At 38.8% G+C, this 13542-nt stretch overlaps 1 protein-coding gene across 1 annotated transcript in view; it reads left to right on the forward strand.

Moving 5' to 3' along the window:
* The window catches only part of ELAPOR2 (endosome-lysosome associated apoptosis and autophagy regulator family member 2), a 72268-nt gene that overhangs the window by 41006 nt on the left and 17720 nt on the right, over positions 1–13542 (forward strand). Inside the window, exons 8-12 of the mRNA XM_075208690.1 lie at positions 941–1029; positions 2040–2220; positions 6632–6760; positions 9778–9868; positions 12155–12257. Of these exons, the coding sequence (XP_075064791.1) occupies positions 941–1029; positions 2040–2220; positions 6632–6760; positions 9778–9868; positions 12155–12257 (593 nt within the window). The remainder of the gene's footprint in view (positions 1–940; positions 1030–2039; positions 2221–6631; positions 6761–9777; positions 9869–12154; positions 12258–13542) is intronic.

Raw genomic sequence — 13542 nt, forward strand, 5'->3', positions numbered from 1 at the left:
AGCATCTAGAAAAAAAGAGAGATCAATGGATTGAAAATAGGCGACTCTTAACTCTATTTATATCCCAAAACATTAGTGTGGTGAAGTCTGTGTAAATTTGTGCTGTGTCATCATTTTTACACATGTCACTTACATTTTACTGCCTGTCAGTGGCAACCTTGCAGGAGATATTTTTTGGGAGCTAAAAAGAGGATGGCTGAGGATCCAACATCACCGTGTTTAGTGATTGGGGCACGAAATTCATAGTTAATAGTTAATCAGATTACATGTACCCTTGATTTGATTTTAGAAAAGAGTTTGGTGCACAGTGGTACTAGAGCCTGAATTAAAAGTCATGGGAATAGATTAATAAGATTAGGTTGACTGCCACTTGCCAACTTTGTACTTATATAGATAATGTAGAGTATAATAATTAGGGTTAATTTATTACATGGACATGGTAGAAGAGCATCCAAGTTACAGATAATTCTATTTCTAAAAGCAATTCTAAATATATTTTTCCGGTTTGTATTGAATGATATTTCGAATACCAATTCATACTTGCCAACATGGGCAAGATGTTTCCCGGGAGGTCCGGGGTGCAGGTGGGTGTGTGGGGACGGGGTTCGAAGAATTGTGTCATTAGCCCCGCCCCCAAAATGAACATCCCTACTCTGGACCAATAAAAATGGGGCGGGACAACGATGATGTGTCCATGATGTCACTAGGCCACGCCCCCTCAATTTAGTTTACACAGCCGGCCAGGATCAGGGAGAATTGCCTGCTCTCCAAGGAGTTCGGGAGGACTCCCGGACATTCCGGGAGAGTAAGCAACTATGTACTAATTCATTGACCAGTAGTTTTAAAGTCATTACATATCTTAATTTACTGTAAAAATGAAAGAAAAAAACATTTTATTATCTGCTTTCCTAAGTAATAATTATTTATGTTTATTTTTCAGAGGAAGGATCTAGCAGGTGTTTAGACCGTCCTCCATGCACAGCCAAAGAATTATTCCAAATACATACAGCCTGTGACAGTGAAGGAAAGGTAATTTCTAGAATCTGGAAACTGAATGGCTCACTTGAGTCCTTGCATTCCCTGGATACTCTTTTTTTTTTTTTCCAATAAAAATCTTTTAACTCACAATCCTTCTCTTGTACTCCCCAATCCACCAGCATCAGTTCATTTTCACCATAACTAAGGACGTAACTGCGCTCATCTTATTGTCTCACCTCACAGCATGCACCCTGGATTCTATTCCCAATCAACTTCTCTGCTACAACCCTGTCACTGCATACCTGTCTGTAGCTCACCTCTTCCACCTGTCTTACTCCCATTCTCTTCTTAACACTCGCTCATCTCATCAGTTATAATGAAACCATCTCCTGACTCAGCCTCTTTCTTTCACTGCCACCCTATTTATATCTTCCCCTTTGCCTACAAACTACTTGATTGCTCTTTTCTCATTGCCTTCTCGATGCCCCCAACATGCCACAGCAACTGCCCTCACAAAAGTGCATAATATTATATGTGTCTCTGACCTGTTCTAGTCTTTGTTACTTTTAATATAAAAATCAATAAAATATTATCATTATTATATTGGTTAAAAAAATAGAATAGCAGACAACATACACAGAAATGAAGATATCAAATTTATTTGCAGCAAAAAATTTAAGGTCAATAAAATAGCTATTGCAAAAAAATTGTGAAACTTGTAAGTTTTGTGTAAAGTGCACAAACGTAAAAAAAAAAAAAACCCCAACAACTATATAACGTTTTCAGAGCTTCCTTCTTCTTGCTTAAAACTATCATATAAGGTTGATAGCTACAGGCACAGGGTTTTCCTAGCACATAATAACTTGTACTACAGGCAGCTATGTACTGCGTTAAGAAATTTCAGCATTATATGGTTTTATGTCTATTTTGACACAGGTGGCGAGTGCAACTCATGCCGCTTAACTGTAATAGTTAATATCAGAATAAATAAATGTTGTAAAAATTACTACATTGGTAAAAATAACATTAATATTTTTTTTCTGTTTGATATTTTTGTTCAGACTCAGATCTTGTATAAATGGATTGAGCCAAAGATTTGCAGAGAGGATTTGCCTAATGCAATTCATGTTCCAGAATCTGGGATGAAGGAAAACTGTCCTCCCTGCAACCCAGGCTTTTACAGCAATGGGACATCTGCATGTGCTCCTTGTCCATTTGGTACCTTCTCTGATGGAATACAGGGTAAGAGGATTATGATGCTCAGAGGAATTGCTCAATAGGAATCCCTGGTTTCAGATAGCCTGAATAACTAATTCAGGACAGACATCTACTGCTATGGGGTGTATTTCTCTTGGTGTAAATCTTCACTGCCTCCTTACATCTAAGACTGCTTCTAGATATGTGTGGCACCTAAAGTCCAGCTCATTTCATCATTCCCCCATCTTACTATATATTGAAGAAGCCTCAGTATTGTAAATAATGTGTGTGTGTTTGTGTGTATGTATGTGTGTATATATATATATATATATATATATATATATATATGTGTGTAAATATTAGGGATGTGCACCGGTGACTATTGAGGTCTCGTGTTTTGTGTTTTGGATCCGGATTTTCTCAATGTTTTGGGTTCGGATTTGTTTCGCAAAACACCTGCCGAAAGGTTTTGGTTCGGATTTAAGGTTTTGGATTCTGATTTTTTCTGAAAAAAGCATAAAAAGTTAAAAAATCAAGTTTTTGGGCTTATTTTCACTCCTACGCTATTATTGACCTCAATAACATTCAATAACAAGCATTTCCACTAATTTACTGTGTATTCTGAACACCTCACAATATAGTTATTAGTCCAAAACGTTGCAACGAGGTATCTTTCTGGACTGCATAGTGGAGTGGTCCCCACAATATAATAAGAAAACCATCAACTGGTCTTAATCGCACCAAAACATGTACCTGGACTGCGTAGAGGAGTGGGTCACCACAATATAAATTAAAAACCCTGAACTTGTATGATTCGCACCAATAATGTACCTGGACTGCGTAGAGGAGTGGGTCACCACAATATATATAATAAGAAAACCATCAACTGGTATGAATCGCACCGAATAATGTACCTGGACTGCGTAGAGGAGTGGGTCACCCCAATATAAATTAAAAACCCTGAACTTGTATGATTCGCACCAATAATGTACCTGGACTGCGTAGAGGAGTGGGTCACCCCAATATAAATTAAAAACCCTGAACTTGTATGATTCGCACCAATAATGTACCTGGACTGCGTAGAGGAGTGGGTCACCACAATATATATAATAAGAAAACCATCAACTGGTATAAATCGCACCGAATAATGTACCTGGACTGCGTAGAGGAGTGGGTCACCACAATATATATAATAAGAAAACCCTGAACTTGTATGATTCGCACCAATAATGTACCTGGACTGCGTAGAGGAGTGGGTCACCACAATATAAATTAAAAACCCTGAACTTGTATGATTCGCACCAATAATGTACCTGGACTGCGTAGAGGAGTGGGTCACCACAATATTATTAAAAAACCCTACACGGGTCTGAATTCCACCCAAAAAGTTTATGGACTGCATAGTGTAGTGTTCCCCACAATATTATTTAAAAATTTTGCAGCAACAGTCAACGTTGTTTATTATCTGATACACCTCTATCTGGACTGCATAGTGGAGTGGCCCCGGTACCCAATTTGGTATACCTCCTCCAACCATGGTACAGACCATTCGTCATTGAGATCCCATCAAGTATGTTAAAGACAGACAGGGTCGAAGTGTTATTGGTTGACTTTGTAAACCAAAAAACTGTCCCTGTTGCACATAGTCGTGCAATGAAGACTGACTTTTTCATTTAAAGGCACCATCTTTCAAGTGTAGTGTTTGTAAGTCATATTATACTTTTGGTAAAATTTGTTTATTTTGTTCCTCTTTATGGTAACTACTAATAGAATTAAAGTATTAAATAGAAGCGGCAGTTCCTCTTTATGGGAATTAGTAATAGAATTAAAGTATTAAATAGAATTAAAGTATTAAATAGAGTGGTATAGAGTGGTAGTGTGGTATAGAGTGGTCCCCACAATATAATAATAAAACCCTCAACTGGTCTGAATTCCACCAAACAAGTATCTGGACTGCGTAGTGGGGTGGCCCCGGTACCCAATTTGATACTGGGGCCACAATAAAATAAATACACCCTCAACTAGTCTGAATTCCACCAAACAAGTATCTGGACTGCGTAGTGGGGTGGCCCCGGTACCCAATTTGATACCGGGGCCACAATACCTCCTCCAAGTTCCAAGTGTAGTGTTTATATTATAACATCTTAACACTACACTAATTCTAGCACGTCAAAACCTCTTGTTTTAAATAATGACAGGGCATTTAACTTTTGATTTCATTTATTGAATTTGTAGGCATTTTCTTTTACTTTTTGAACATGGCAAACGACTGTTGAATGGTCACATAATGCCCAAAAAATAGTTGCAAATGGAATTGTCCTTGGGCCCTCCCACCCACCCTTATGTTGTTGAAATAGGACATGCACACTTTAACAAACCAATCATTTCAGCGACAGGGCCTACCAAACAACTGTGGCTGAAATGATTGGTTTGTTTGGGCCCCCACACCAATAAAACAATTCCTCTCTCCCTGTACAAACTAAACAGGCTCTACTGAGGAAAGATGTCGTCCTCATCCTCAACCTCTGATTCCTCTCCCCCTACAGTGTGTACTTCCTCCTCCTCACACATTATCAATTCGTCCCCGCTGGACTCCACAACCACAGGTCCCTCTGTACTGTCTGGAGGGCAGTGCTGTACTTCATTGAGGAATTGATTATTCATTTTTATAAACATCATTTTTTCAACGTTGTGAGGAAGCAACCTCCTTCGCCGCTCACTGACCAGGTTCTCCGCTGCACTAAAAACTCTTTCCGAGTACACACTGGAGGGGGGACAACTCAGTTAAAAAATAGAGCCAGTTTGTACAGGGCTTCCAAACTGCCTTTTGGAGTTCTACCACGTCACTACCTCTAGTTAATTTAGATTGCAAGGCTTGTAAATATAAATACTTTGAAGATAAAAAAAGCAGGCTGCACAGACTGTGGAGCTAGAAAGTGAAATTAAATGGACCACGTTACTTTGGTGGCTATCTATGCCCCCCCCCCCCGCCCTACACTTTTAGTTGAATATAAATAAAGCAGCCTGCATAGACTGTAGAACTAGAAATTCAAATATACAAAGAAATGGACAAAGGCAGTTTGGTATCTGTCTGCATCAGATCCCCTCTCCACTAGGAGTAAAACAGAAAACTTAGTAATTTGACAGCATGTTTCATAGAAAGGTTCTCCATGGTGTTGTGTATTGTCTTTGTTTATATCCAGTTCTTGTTATGTGTTGTGTGAACAGAGACTTTTATGCAATATTAGCTATTCATTTCACTTGTTTTAAAATGTTGTTCCATTTTCCAAGTAATACTGCTTAGGGCACCTTCAACCCTATTTATGAATATTCCTACCGAGAATGTTAACTTTGGACAATTATGTAACAGCTTCTGCTAAAGTTTCAGTAATAATTGCATTGTGTTTATTTATGTTTCCTGTTATGTTCCCTGTTATGTTGATATACTGTATTTGCGACCTGGGAAAAAAATATGCTCCAGAAGTGTTATTCATTTTGGGCAAAATGCCTTTTTGTCCACCATAAAACATAGATGCACACCAACATTCTGCATTTGGGAACTACCCCTGTAAAATCACTTTGTGCCTACTTTCTTGGAACTGTCTGTCCCACTTGAACTGGAAAGATAGAAAGTCACTTCAAACTCCTGCCCACAATCAGTTTAGGCAGGGCCACAACTAGAGCTGTGCGAGGGAGCAAATGCCCAGGAGGCAAAGCTGAAGTGTGACGCAGGATAATGAATATTTTAGGTTAAATTGGTTAGAGCCACTGCCACCATTTAATGCTGTGAATTTCGGCGAATCCAGGAGGTTTGCCTACTCATCTGGGAGGACTCCCTGAAAATTTGGAGAGTAGGCAAGTATGGGTTAGAGTTGATGGCCTGGGGGGCGCTAGTCTTCCTTCTTGCCCCAGGTGCTAACATTTCTAGTTACAGCTCTGAGTATAGGGCATTTGGACTCACTTTATTATTTATATGTGTCTTTATTGAACGATTAATTATATTTATTACACATACGAATAAGCATATGAAGTGTACCTAGGAGATGCAAAAGGAGCTCAATTGAAATATAAGGCAGAGCCCTAACCTTTGACACATCCGAATATCTATAAAATCTTTTTCCAGGGAGAAAATATATTGCACAGCCCAAGGGCTGGCTATCCCCCGGGCCGATAGTGTGTGGGTTACGGTGCTCCCTGCATTTTTTTCCCCTTTTAAAATATTCCTAATGGCTGCTAGGCCGAATCTCCCCCCTCCCCCCCTGGTTAAAATTTGCCAGCCAGCACTTGGCACAACCCAAAAACATGTTGACACTAAGATCCAAGTGCATCCTGTAAAAACATAGGCATTCGCTCCAAAATAGGCACATTTTGTCACAAAACATTATTTTAACTGCAGACCTGTAATTTTGCAGCTTCTTAAATGAGCTTTCATGTTTTTCTTTATTTTTCCCTGTAGAGTGTAAACAGTGCCCTGCTGGAACAGAGCCACTTCTAGGCTTTGAATATAAGTGGTGGAACATCCTCCCTACCAATATGAAGACTTCCTGCTTTAATGTGGGAAATTCCAAGTGTGATGGAATGAATGGTGAGCCACTGCTGAGAGTCAGCAGCTTTTACATTAGTTAGGAATCATTTATTATTTATAAAGGAACAACAAGAAGAGATAGTTCTGAGCTTCATCATCCAGTGTGAACAGCTGGGGACTGATGCCAAAGAAAACATTGTTTGGGCATGGTTTCTAACATAATGTCTCCCTCTGCTGGAGAATCTTTTTTTTTATTTGTTAGCCAAGTAGCAACAGCCCTGTTGTTTTAGTCATATTAATATTTTTCAAATGCACTTCTAGTAAATTATACATTTTAAACATGCTGTACAAATTAAACCAAGAAGCACAGACTATACGAGGTATGTCTATTAAATGATGAGACTGATTAAATAACTCACCTTTATTTATTGGTATTACAAATTTAATGTTTGTCCCCTTCAATATACTCCCCATTTGCACTAATACATCGCTGCAGTCTTGTTTTCCACTGGTCGAAGGCATGGAGCAAATCAATTTCTGTCACTTGTTTCAACATATCTGCCGTTTTCTTCTTTTCTTTACAGCATCAACAGCATCAACTGACACAAAATGTGTCCCTTTAAGCACTGATTTAACTTTTGGGAAAAGATAAAAATCGCAAGGTGCTAAATCGGGCGAATATGGAGGATGTTCAAGTGTAGTAATGTGTTTGTTGGTCAAAAACCGCTTCACATGAAGTGCTGTGTGAGCAGGCGCATTGTCCGATGAAGAAAGAAACCATTTTTGCACAGTTGCGGACGTTTCTTTCTGACTCTTTCTCTCAGCCTTTGTAAAACTTCCTTATAATAATGCTGATAAACTGTTATAGCATTTTTCTTTCCTGGTGGTGACGCTGTGTCTGGTGCGTCTCCGCACTGACACTTGGTGCAGGAGACGGACGCCTGCACCTTCTCAGCAACCACGTCCTGTTGCCTAGCAGCGGGACGCTATCTCTGCTCACCTGTCTGCAGCCAGCAAGTCTTACCGCCAAAATCTCCCTAACCCTATCAGGAGGCACCTTAGGGTATATAAGGCAGCCTCTGACACTTGTCTAGTGCCAGAGTATTTGGTCTTCAGCCTTGCTCCAGCGTTTGTTCCTGTGTTGCTGTTATTTGGATTCTGACCCCGGCTTGTTCCTGACTTCTCCTTTGGTTCCTGATTCTGGCTTAGAGTGATATTTGGTATTGACCCGGCTTCCTGACCATTCTCCTGCTTCTGATTTGGCTATATCCGTTCCTCTGTTGTTGACCCGGCTTGCTGACTACTCTTCTATCCTGCATCCTGGTGGGCTGTCACTGCTGCCTGAATTGTTACCTCGCCAGCTGACTGATACTAATGGCCGCGACCTGCACGTCCCTTGCAGCAAAGTCCATACCTCCTTGCGGAGGCGTGTTAGACTCCGCGCCTCAGTACTCAGTAGCGCCAACTGCTGGCAGATATCATCAATTCCACCTAGTGATTCTGACACAGTGTTTTCAAGTGCATTGACTGTCTTTTGGTTTCAGGATCGCACTGGAAGATCCAGGTCTCATCACAAGTGATTACTTTATCGAACGAGTTTGGATCTGTGTCAAGTTGCTGCAGAATGTCAACACAACATTCCTTACAACGTTCTTTTTGCTCTAATGTGAGAACTCTTGGGACCATCTTTGCACAAACTTTCGTCATGTTAAGATCTTCACGCAAAATTTTCCATACGGTGTCTTTGTTCACGGATTCATCTATCATTCGAACACAGAGTCGGCGGTCTTTTCGAACAATCTGACTGATTTTTTTCTACATTTTCTTCGGTTCTTGAAGTGCAAGGTCGCCCAGGGCGTTTATCATCTTCGACATTCTCACGTCCCTCTCTAAATATTTTGTGCCACTCAAACACACGAACACGAGACAGGCAGTTATTCCCATAGGCCATAGTAAGCATTTGAAAACATTCTGTTGGTGTTTTGTGCAATTGTACTAAAAAATTTCAAATTGACACGTTGTTCAACTTTTAAACTTAGCATTTTTTCGATACTCTACAGAAAACACAGCCAATCAGGCAATTTCCCAAAGTGCAAAGGTTCAAACTCACAAGCTTTAGGCAAAGGTCCCAGAAGGCTCTGTTCTCTGACCTCTGCCTTTCTTGGTGATCTATTTTGCCTCCAGTAGAACCTCTGTGGTATGCCCCCTATGTGCCGTGGCATGTCCTTATCGCTACCAATATACTGACTTCAGCCTACGCTCCACATCTGCCTACAGTGACCTTGGCTTCTTCTTTATTCCTTCTACTTTGACAACTGGACTCTTTCTTTGATAACACATTCATCACATACACTGTGATAGATTGATAATTGTGCATTGTTCATGATTATGCTTTACTCACCAACACTGGCTTATTCTTAGTTTTAGTTGACGAAGACCATGTGAAAATATCGGAGAGTCAGCCCATTTCTCTGTACTGCCTCATAGTTAATCCCTTGACTTTCCTTGCAAGACCCTGGAGTAAAGGTGGTAGCTTTGTTAGTTTCTGAATGAACTATCCAATGATCTAGCAATTTGTTCAGTCACTGATTCAACCCTACTGAATCAACCAAAAGATATCGGACAGCTCCAGAGCCAACAATCACCATACACACGCAACAATTTTGGCCTGGGATAGCATAGAGCTGTTGGAATTTGTGTTATGGAATTGAGTAATCAATAAATGGCTAGATGTGATTGTTTTACAACAAAGGACACCCCAAATTTTCCAACCATGTATGAGTTCATCTTTTCTGGTAATTAGTTCCACGCACATTGCAGTAATAAAAAGAAAAAGTCCATATTGAACAAGTCAGCCACTGTATTGGCCATCTTTAATGGTGATTGTTTTCTTCCAAATGGATGTTGCCCATTGTCATATTACCAAGAGGAATGTGCACCTGGAATGTTTCAAGTTGTGCTGCATTGTTTCTTTTTTTGTTCCATTATTTATCTACCTTTAACTTCACTGAAATACACACTTGCCTTATTGTGCAATTTTATTGTGCATAAATTTGCTTGAAATATGTTTTCTGCAGGTTGGGAAGTTGCTGGAGATCAAGTTGAGAGTGGATCTGGGGGCTCAGACAATGATTACCTTCTCCTGAATATGCATATCCCAGGGTTTAAGTAAGTTAAGTTTCTTAATTATAAATCAGCAATATATTATATGTGACTTCTATCTGCGTTTCATTTAAATTGTTGTTTTTTTTATATGTATGGTGCACTTGATAATATTTCAAACAAAGTGAAATCCATTAAAACATATTTCCATGGAATTTTATATGGAGTCTTATGTGAAAGTGGTTTACTTGGAGAAAGCCTTTATAGCTAGTTATTGTTATTTTTTTCAATATTGTTTTTTTTGTAGCTATTGTTTTTCGGTATTATTTACATTTGTTTTCAAGAACCTAATAAAACAGCTCCTTTTTAGACACAGAGGACCTCATTTAGAATTGGACACAGTTGTACATGGAACATAAAGAGAAAGAGATGTTATTGAATGGAACGTATCTCAAGATACATTCAACGCAAAGGCAGAAGTGTTTGCTCCAGGCATACATACGTCAGGCGTAAAAATGTGTATACTTCTGCCTAATAGTAGGCTAGAGATGCGACTTGACAGTGTATGAAGTAAATGCTACGGTCATTGTCTCACTTGTACACATTATTTCCTATGCAAGTCCTTTGCCAGTGACATTCCATCAGGATCTGGATGTGGAATACCATTAATATACCAGCATTGCTTTGATTGCTATATATCTTTCAACTTATGGGCCAATTTGCTGGATATCTTGGAGGGATTATATCTTTATATGAACTACCATATATTTATTAGTTACTTGGACATACTAATCAATATAGTCAGTTTATAGACAAAATTTGTGATTTTATTTATACCGCTTTTAGTCCCAGTGTTTTTTAAATATTTGGCTTCAATTACCAATTTATGAGGCCTATGTATTATATATATTTATTTTTTTTCAAATATATTTTATTGAAAGTTTTACAGTTTCAACAGCATACAGGTTAGACTATGAATCAAACATTTTGTTAATAAAAGTAAACTAATAAGTACATTGTTATGAAGAGACATATCAAATGAATTGAAAGTGAAAAAAAGAAGACAGAAGTAGAATGAAAGGAAAAGGGGGGAAGGGAGAGGGGGAGAGGGGGAAGAAAACTCAGCCCGGCATGCTGATGTCGGCAAAGTGTTGAGTAAATCATTTGCACTATGTATTATATTTATTGAGACATTAAAAATATATTTTTCTATATACTATTATCTCTGGTTTTATGTATCCTGCCATGGTTTCCTTTGATTTTTCTAGTTAAGGCCACACCTATATATCCCTATTCAGCGCTGCCCTTTCTTTTTGGTCTGTGTCTGCTTTTGATTAGGGGCTAGCAATTGGCCCTGCTTTGCAGCTGCAATTTGTGTTTATTTGGTGTGGTACAGCCCAGCGCGTGATTCCTTCTTCTTTTTTTGTTCATTTGCCCACTTGTACACAGTACAATTATGCAGTGAAGAGCCATATACATAGAAAAACGTCTTGACTTTTTAATAATTGTGAAAGTGGAATATTCAAATATAAAGTTCAATTAAATACAAATACTTCTACATCTGTCATTTTCCCCTTTAAAAATCCAACTGGCAGCTTCTTTCCTGCAGTAGATCAAATGGAAATGGCTAGTAATGAAAATAGATGGGTGTGAGTTTATGTAATGTAACCACAACACTAATGAATTAAGCACTATCAGCTGGAAAGGTCAATATGCAAATAGCCAATCAGAAGTAGCTAGATAGTATTGCTGATAGTCATAAGAGTATCTACATATCTTGCTTATCATTGTATACCTTTGCATCAGCCATCTAGTAGCCGCAAGAGATATGTCTCCTGGGGATGCATCCATGTCGCACTTGAACACGCGCACATTGTACTCAACTTACGCTTAGATACCCCAATTTTTCCTCTCCAGGCAGTGGTGGAAGTGGAGGTGTGTAGAGTGGTATGCCACACCGCCACTTCTTCTACTGTCTTCATTGTAAAACTATTAAATTCCATTCACTTACATTCCCATTACATTTTTCATACCGTCGCTTCTAAATGTCCACTTCGACTGCTGTCTCCAGGCATATAGGGTACAAGTCTATGATGCAAAAAAAATCTAGTTATTGGTGTGCCGTTTGTTGCATATGCCCAGTACGAAAATGTGTAATTGTACAAAAAAATTGATGTATGCCCAACTCTTAAAGAGGCTTAGAATGTACTAATGTTTTAGTTCACTAATGTTGTCTGTGAATTTATGAAAAAATAAAAACAGTAGTGAAAAAAAGTAAAATTAAAATTAAACTTGCACTGCGAAATTAAATCCTTTACAGTATTTCAACTTGTTTTACTTTACAATTTTCAGGCCTCCCACATCAATGACAGGAGCGAATGGTGCAGAGTTGGGCAGGATCACCTTCGTGTTTGAAACCATTTGTTCTGCAGATTGTGTGTTGTACTTCATGGTGGTGAGTGACTTCCTTACATATAGTGAGGATGAATATATTTATTATTGTAAGCTACTTCAAGTTTGTCATTCATTGTGGTTGATTATGGCTTCCGGTAGAATGACAGACTTCCTTTTTCAGTAAGTATTACTTTTAACAATAGACTACACCACAGACAGCATTGCTACAACTCATGAATAAAACATAATCCAGAATGATCTTTTTCATTTTATCATGCAAACCAGAAGACACTATGATAGATCTGTGGATTTCCCAGCAGCGCAGACAGGAACATGATCAATGCTCTGAGTGATATTGGCACTCTGCCAGGCCTTGTTTAATCATTTAAATAATTGTGATAACTGATGGGTAACATTTAAGAGGTTATCAAGGGTGGATTTTTTATTCTGGTTGTATATTGATATAGAAATCCATGCTTTCTAACTATGTATATGCTTTGTTACCATCTCATGTAAATGTTTTGAAACCGGTCATTTCGTGGTGGTGGTTTTTGTTCCTTTTGAAGTCATCTGGAAATTACATTTTCACACCTCACGTTCAAGTGCGCCCAAAATGATTTTGCTGCCACCTCAAAACCTTATTTCATTTACACTTTACTTGTTAAAACACTGCCAAAATACTAATACTAATAATTATTCCTGTCATCGTTCCTTGTTACTATTCTTCTTTACTGCTAGCAAGACTTTTTCTGTGTGTAAGCTATGCTCTAGAATAGTCTTCAATGGTCTGTCTCTTTGTCTTTCGCATTAACTATGTTGATTACCCGGTAATGAAGTCTAAGTGTAATGATTAATACATAGCTAGGGCATAGCAGTCAATGCTAGAATAGTGATTTTAATGAAAGAGAGTATCTGAAGTACCAAGTGTAATATTTAACTAGTTTGATAGGTCATATTGTGGGTTCACTTGATCAGCTTTTTATTATCTCCCCAACTTTCGATATGTATTTCATCCAGGTGAGTTCAGTAGCCGGTCCATACAGAGGGCTGATAGAGCTTCAGGGTGCTGGCCAGAATGTTATCTGTTGTCATCACTACTTAATACAGCTAGTGAAATACAGAGAGTTGTCTGAGGGATTGATAGGTTCAATAATCCCTCGGACAACTGCATTGTACGTGGTTCTTCTTCTGCAAAAGAGCTTCAGTGATCACTGGATCACAATGCATTTTAATAGTATATCTTAGTTGCGTGCAGTTGTTCGGTGATAACTATCGGCACGGATGCGTGTCATTTTTAAATGCTGTGACTATACTGTGTCAGTCATCACTATCCGTCGGCATTTACC

The sequence above is a fragment of the Mixophyes fleayi genome, chromosome 4 (assembly GCF_038048845.1).
Source record: "Mixophyes fleayi isolate aMixFle1 chromosome 4, aMixFle1.hap1, whole genome shotgun sequence".
NCBI lineage: Eukaryota > Metazoa > Chordata > Amphibia > Anura > Limnodynastidae > Mixophyes > Mixophyes fleayi.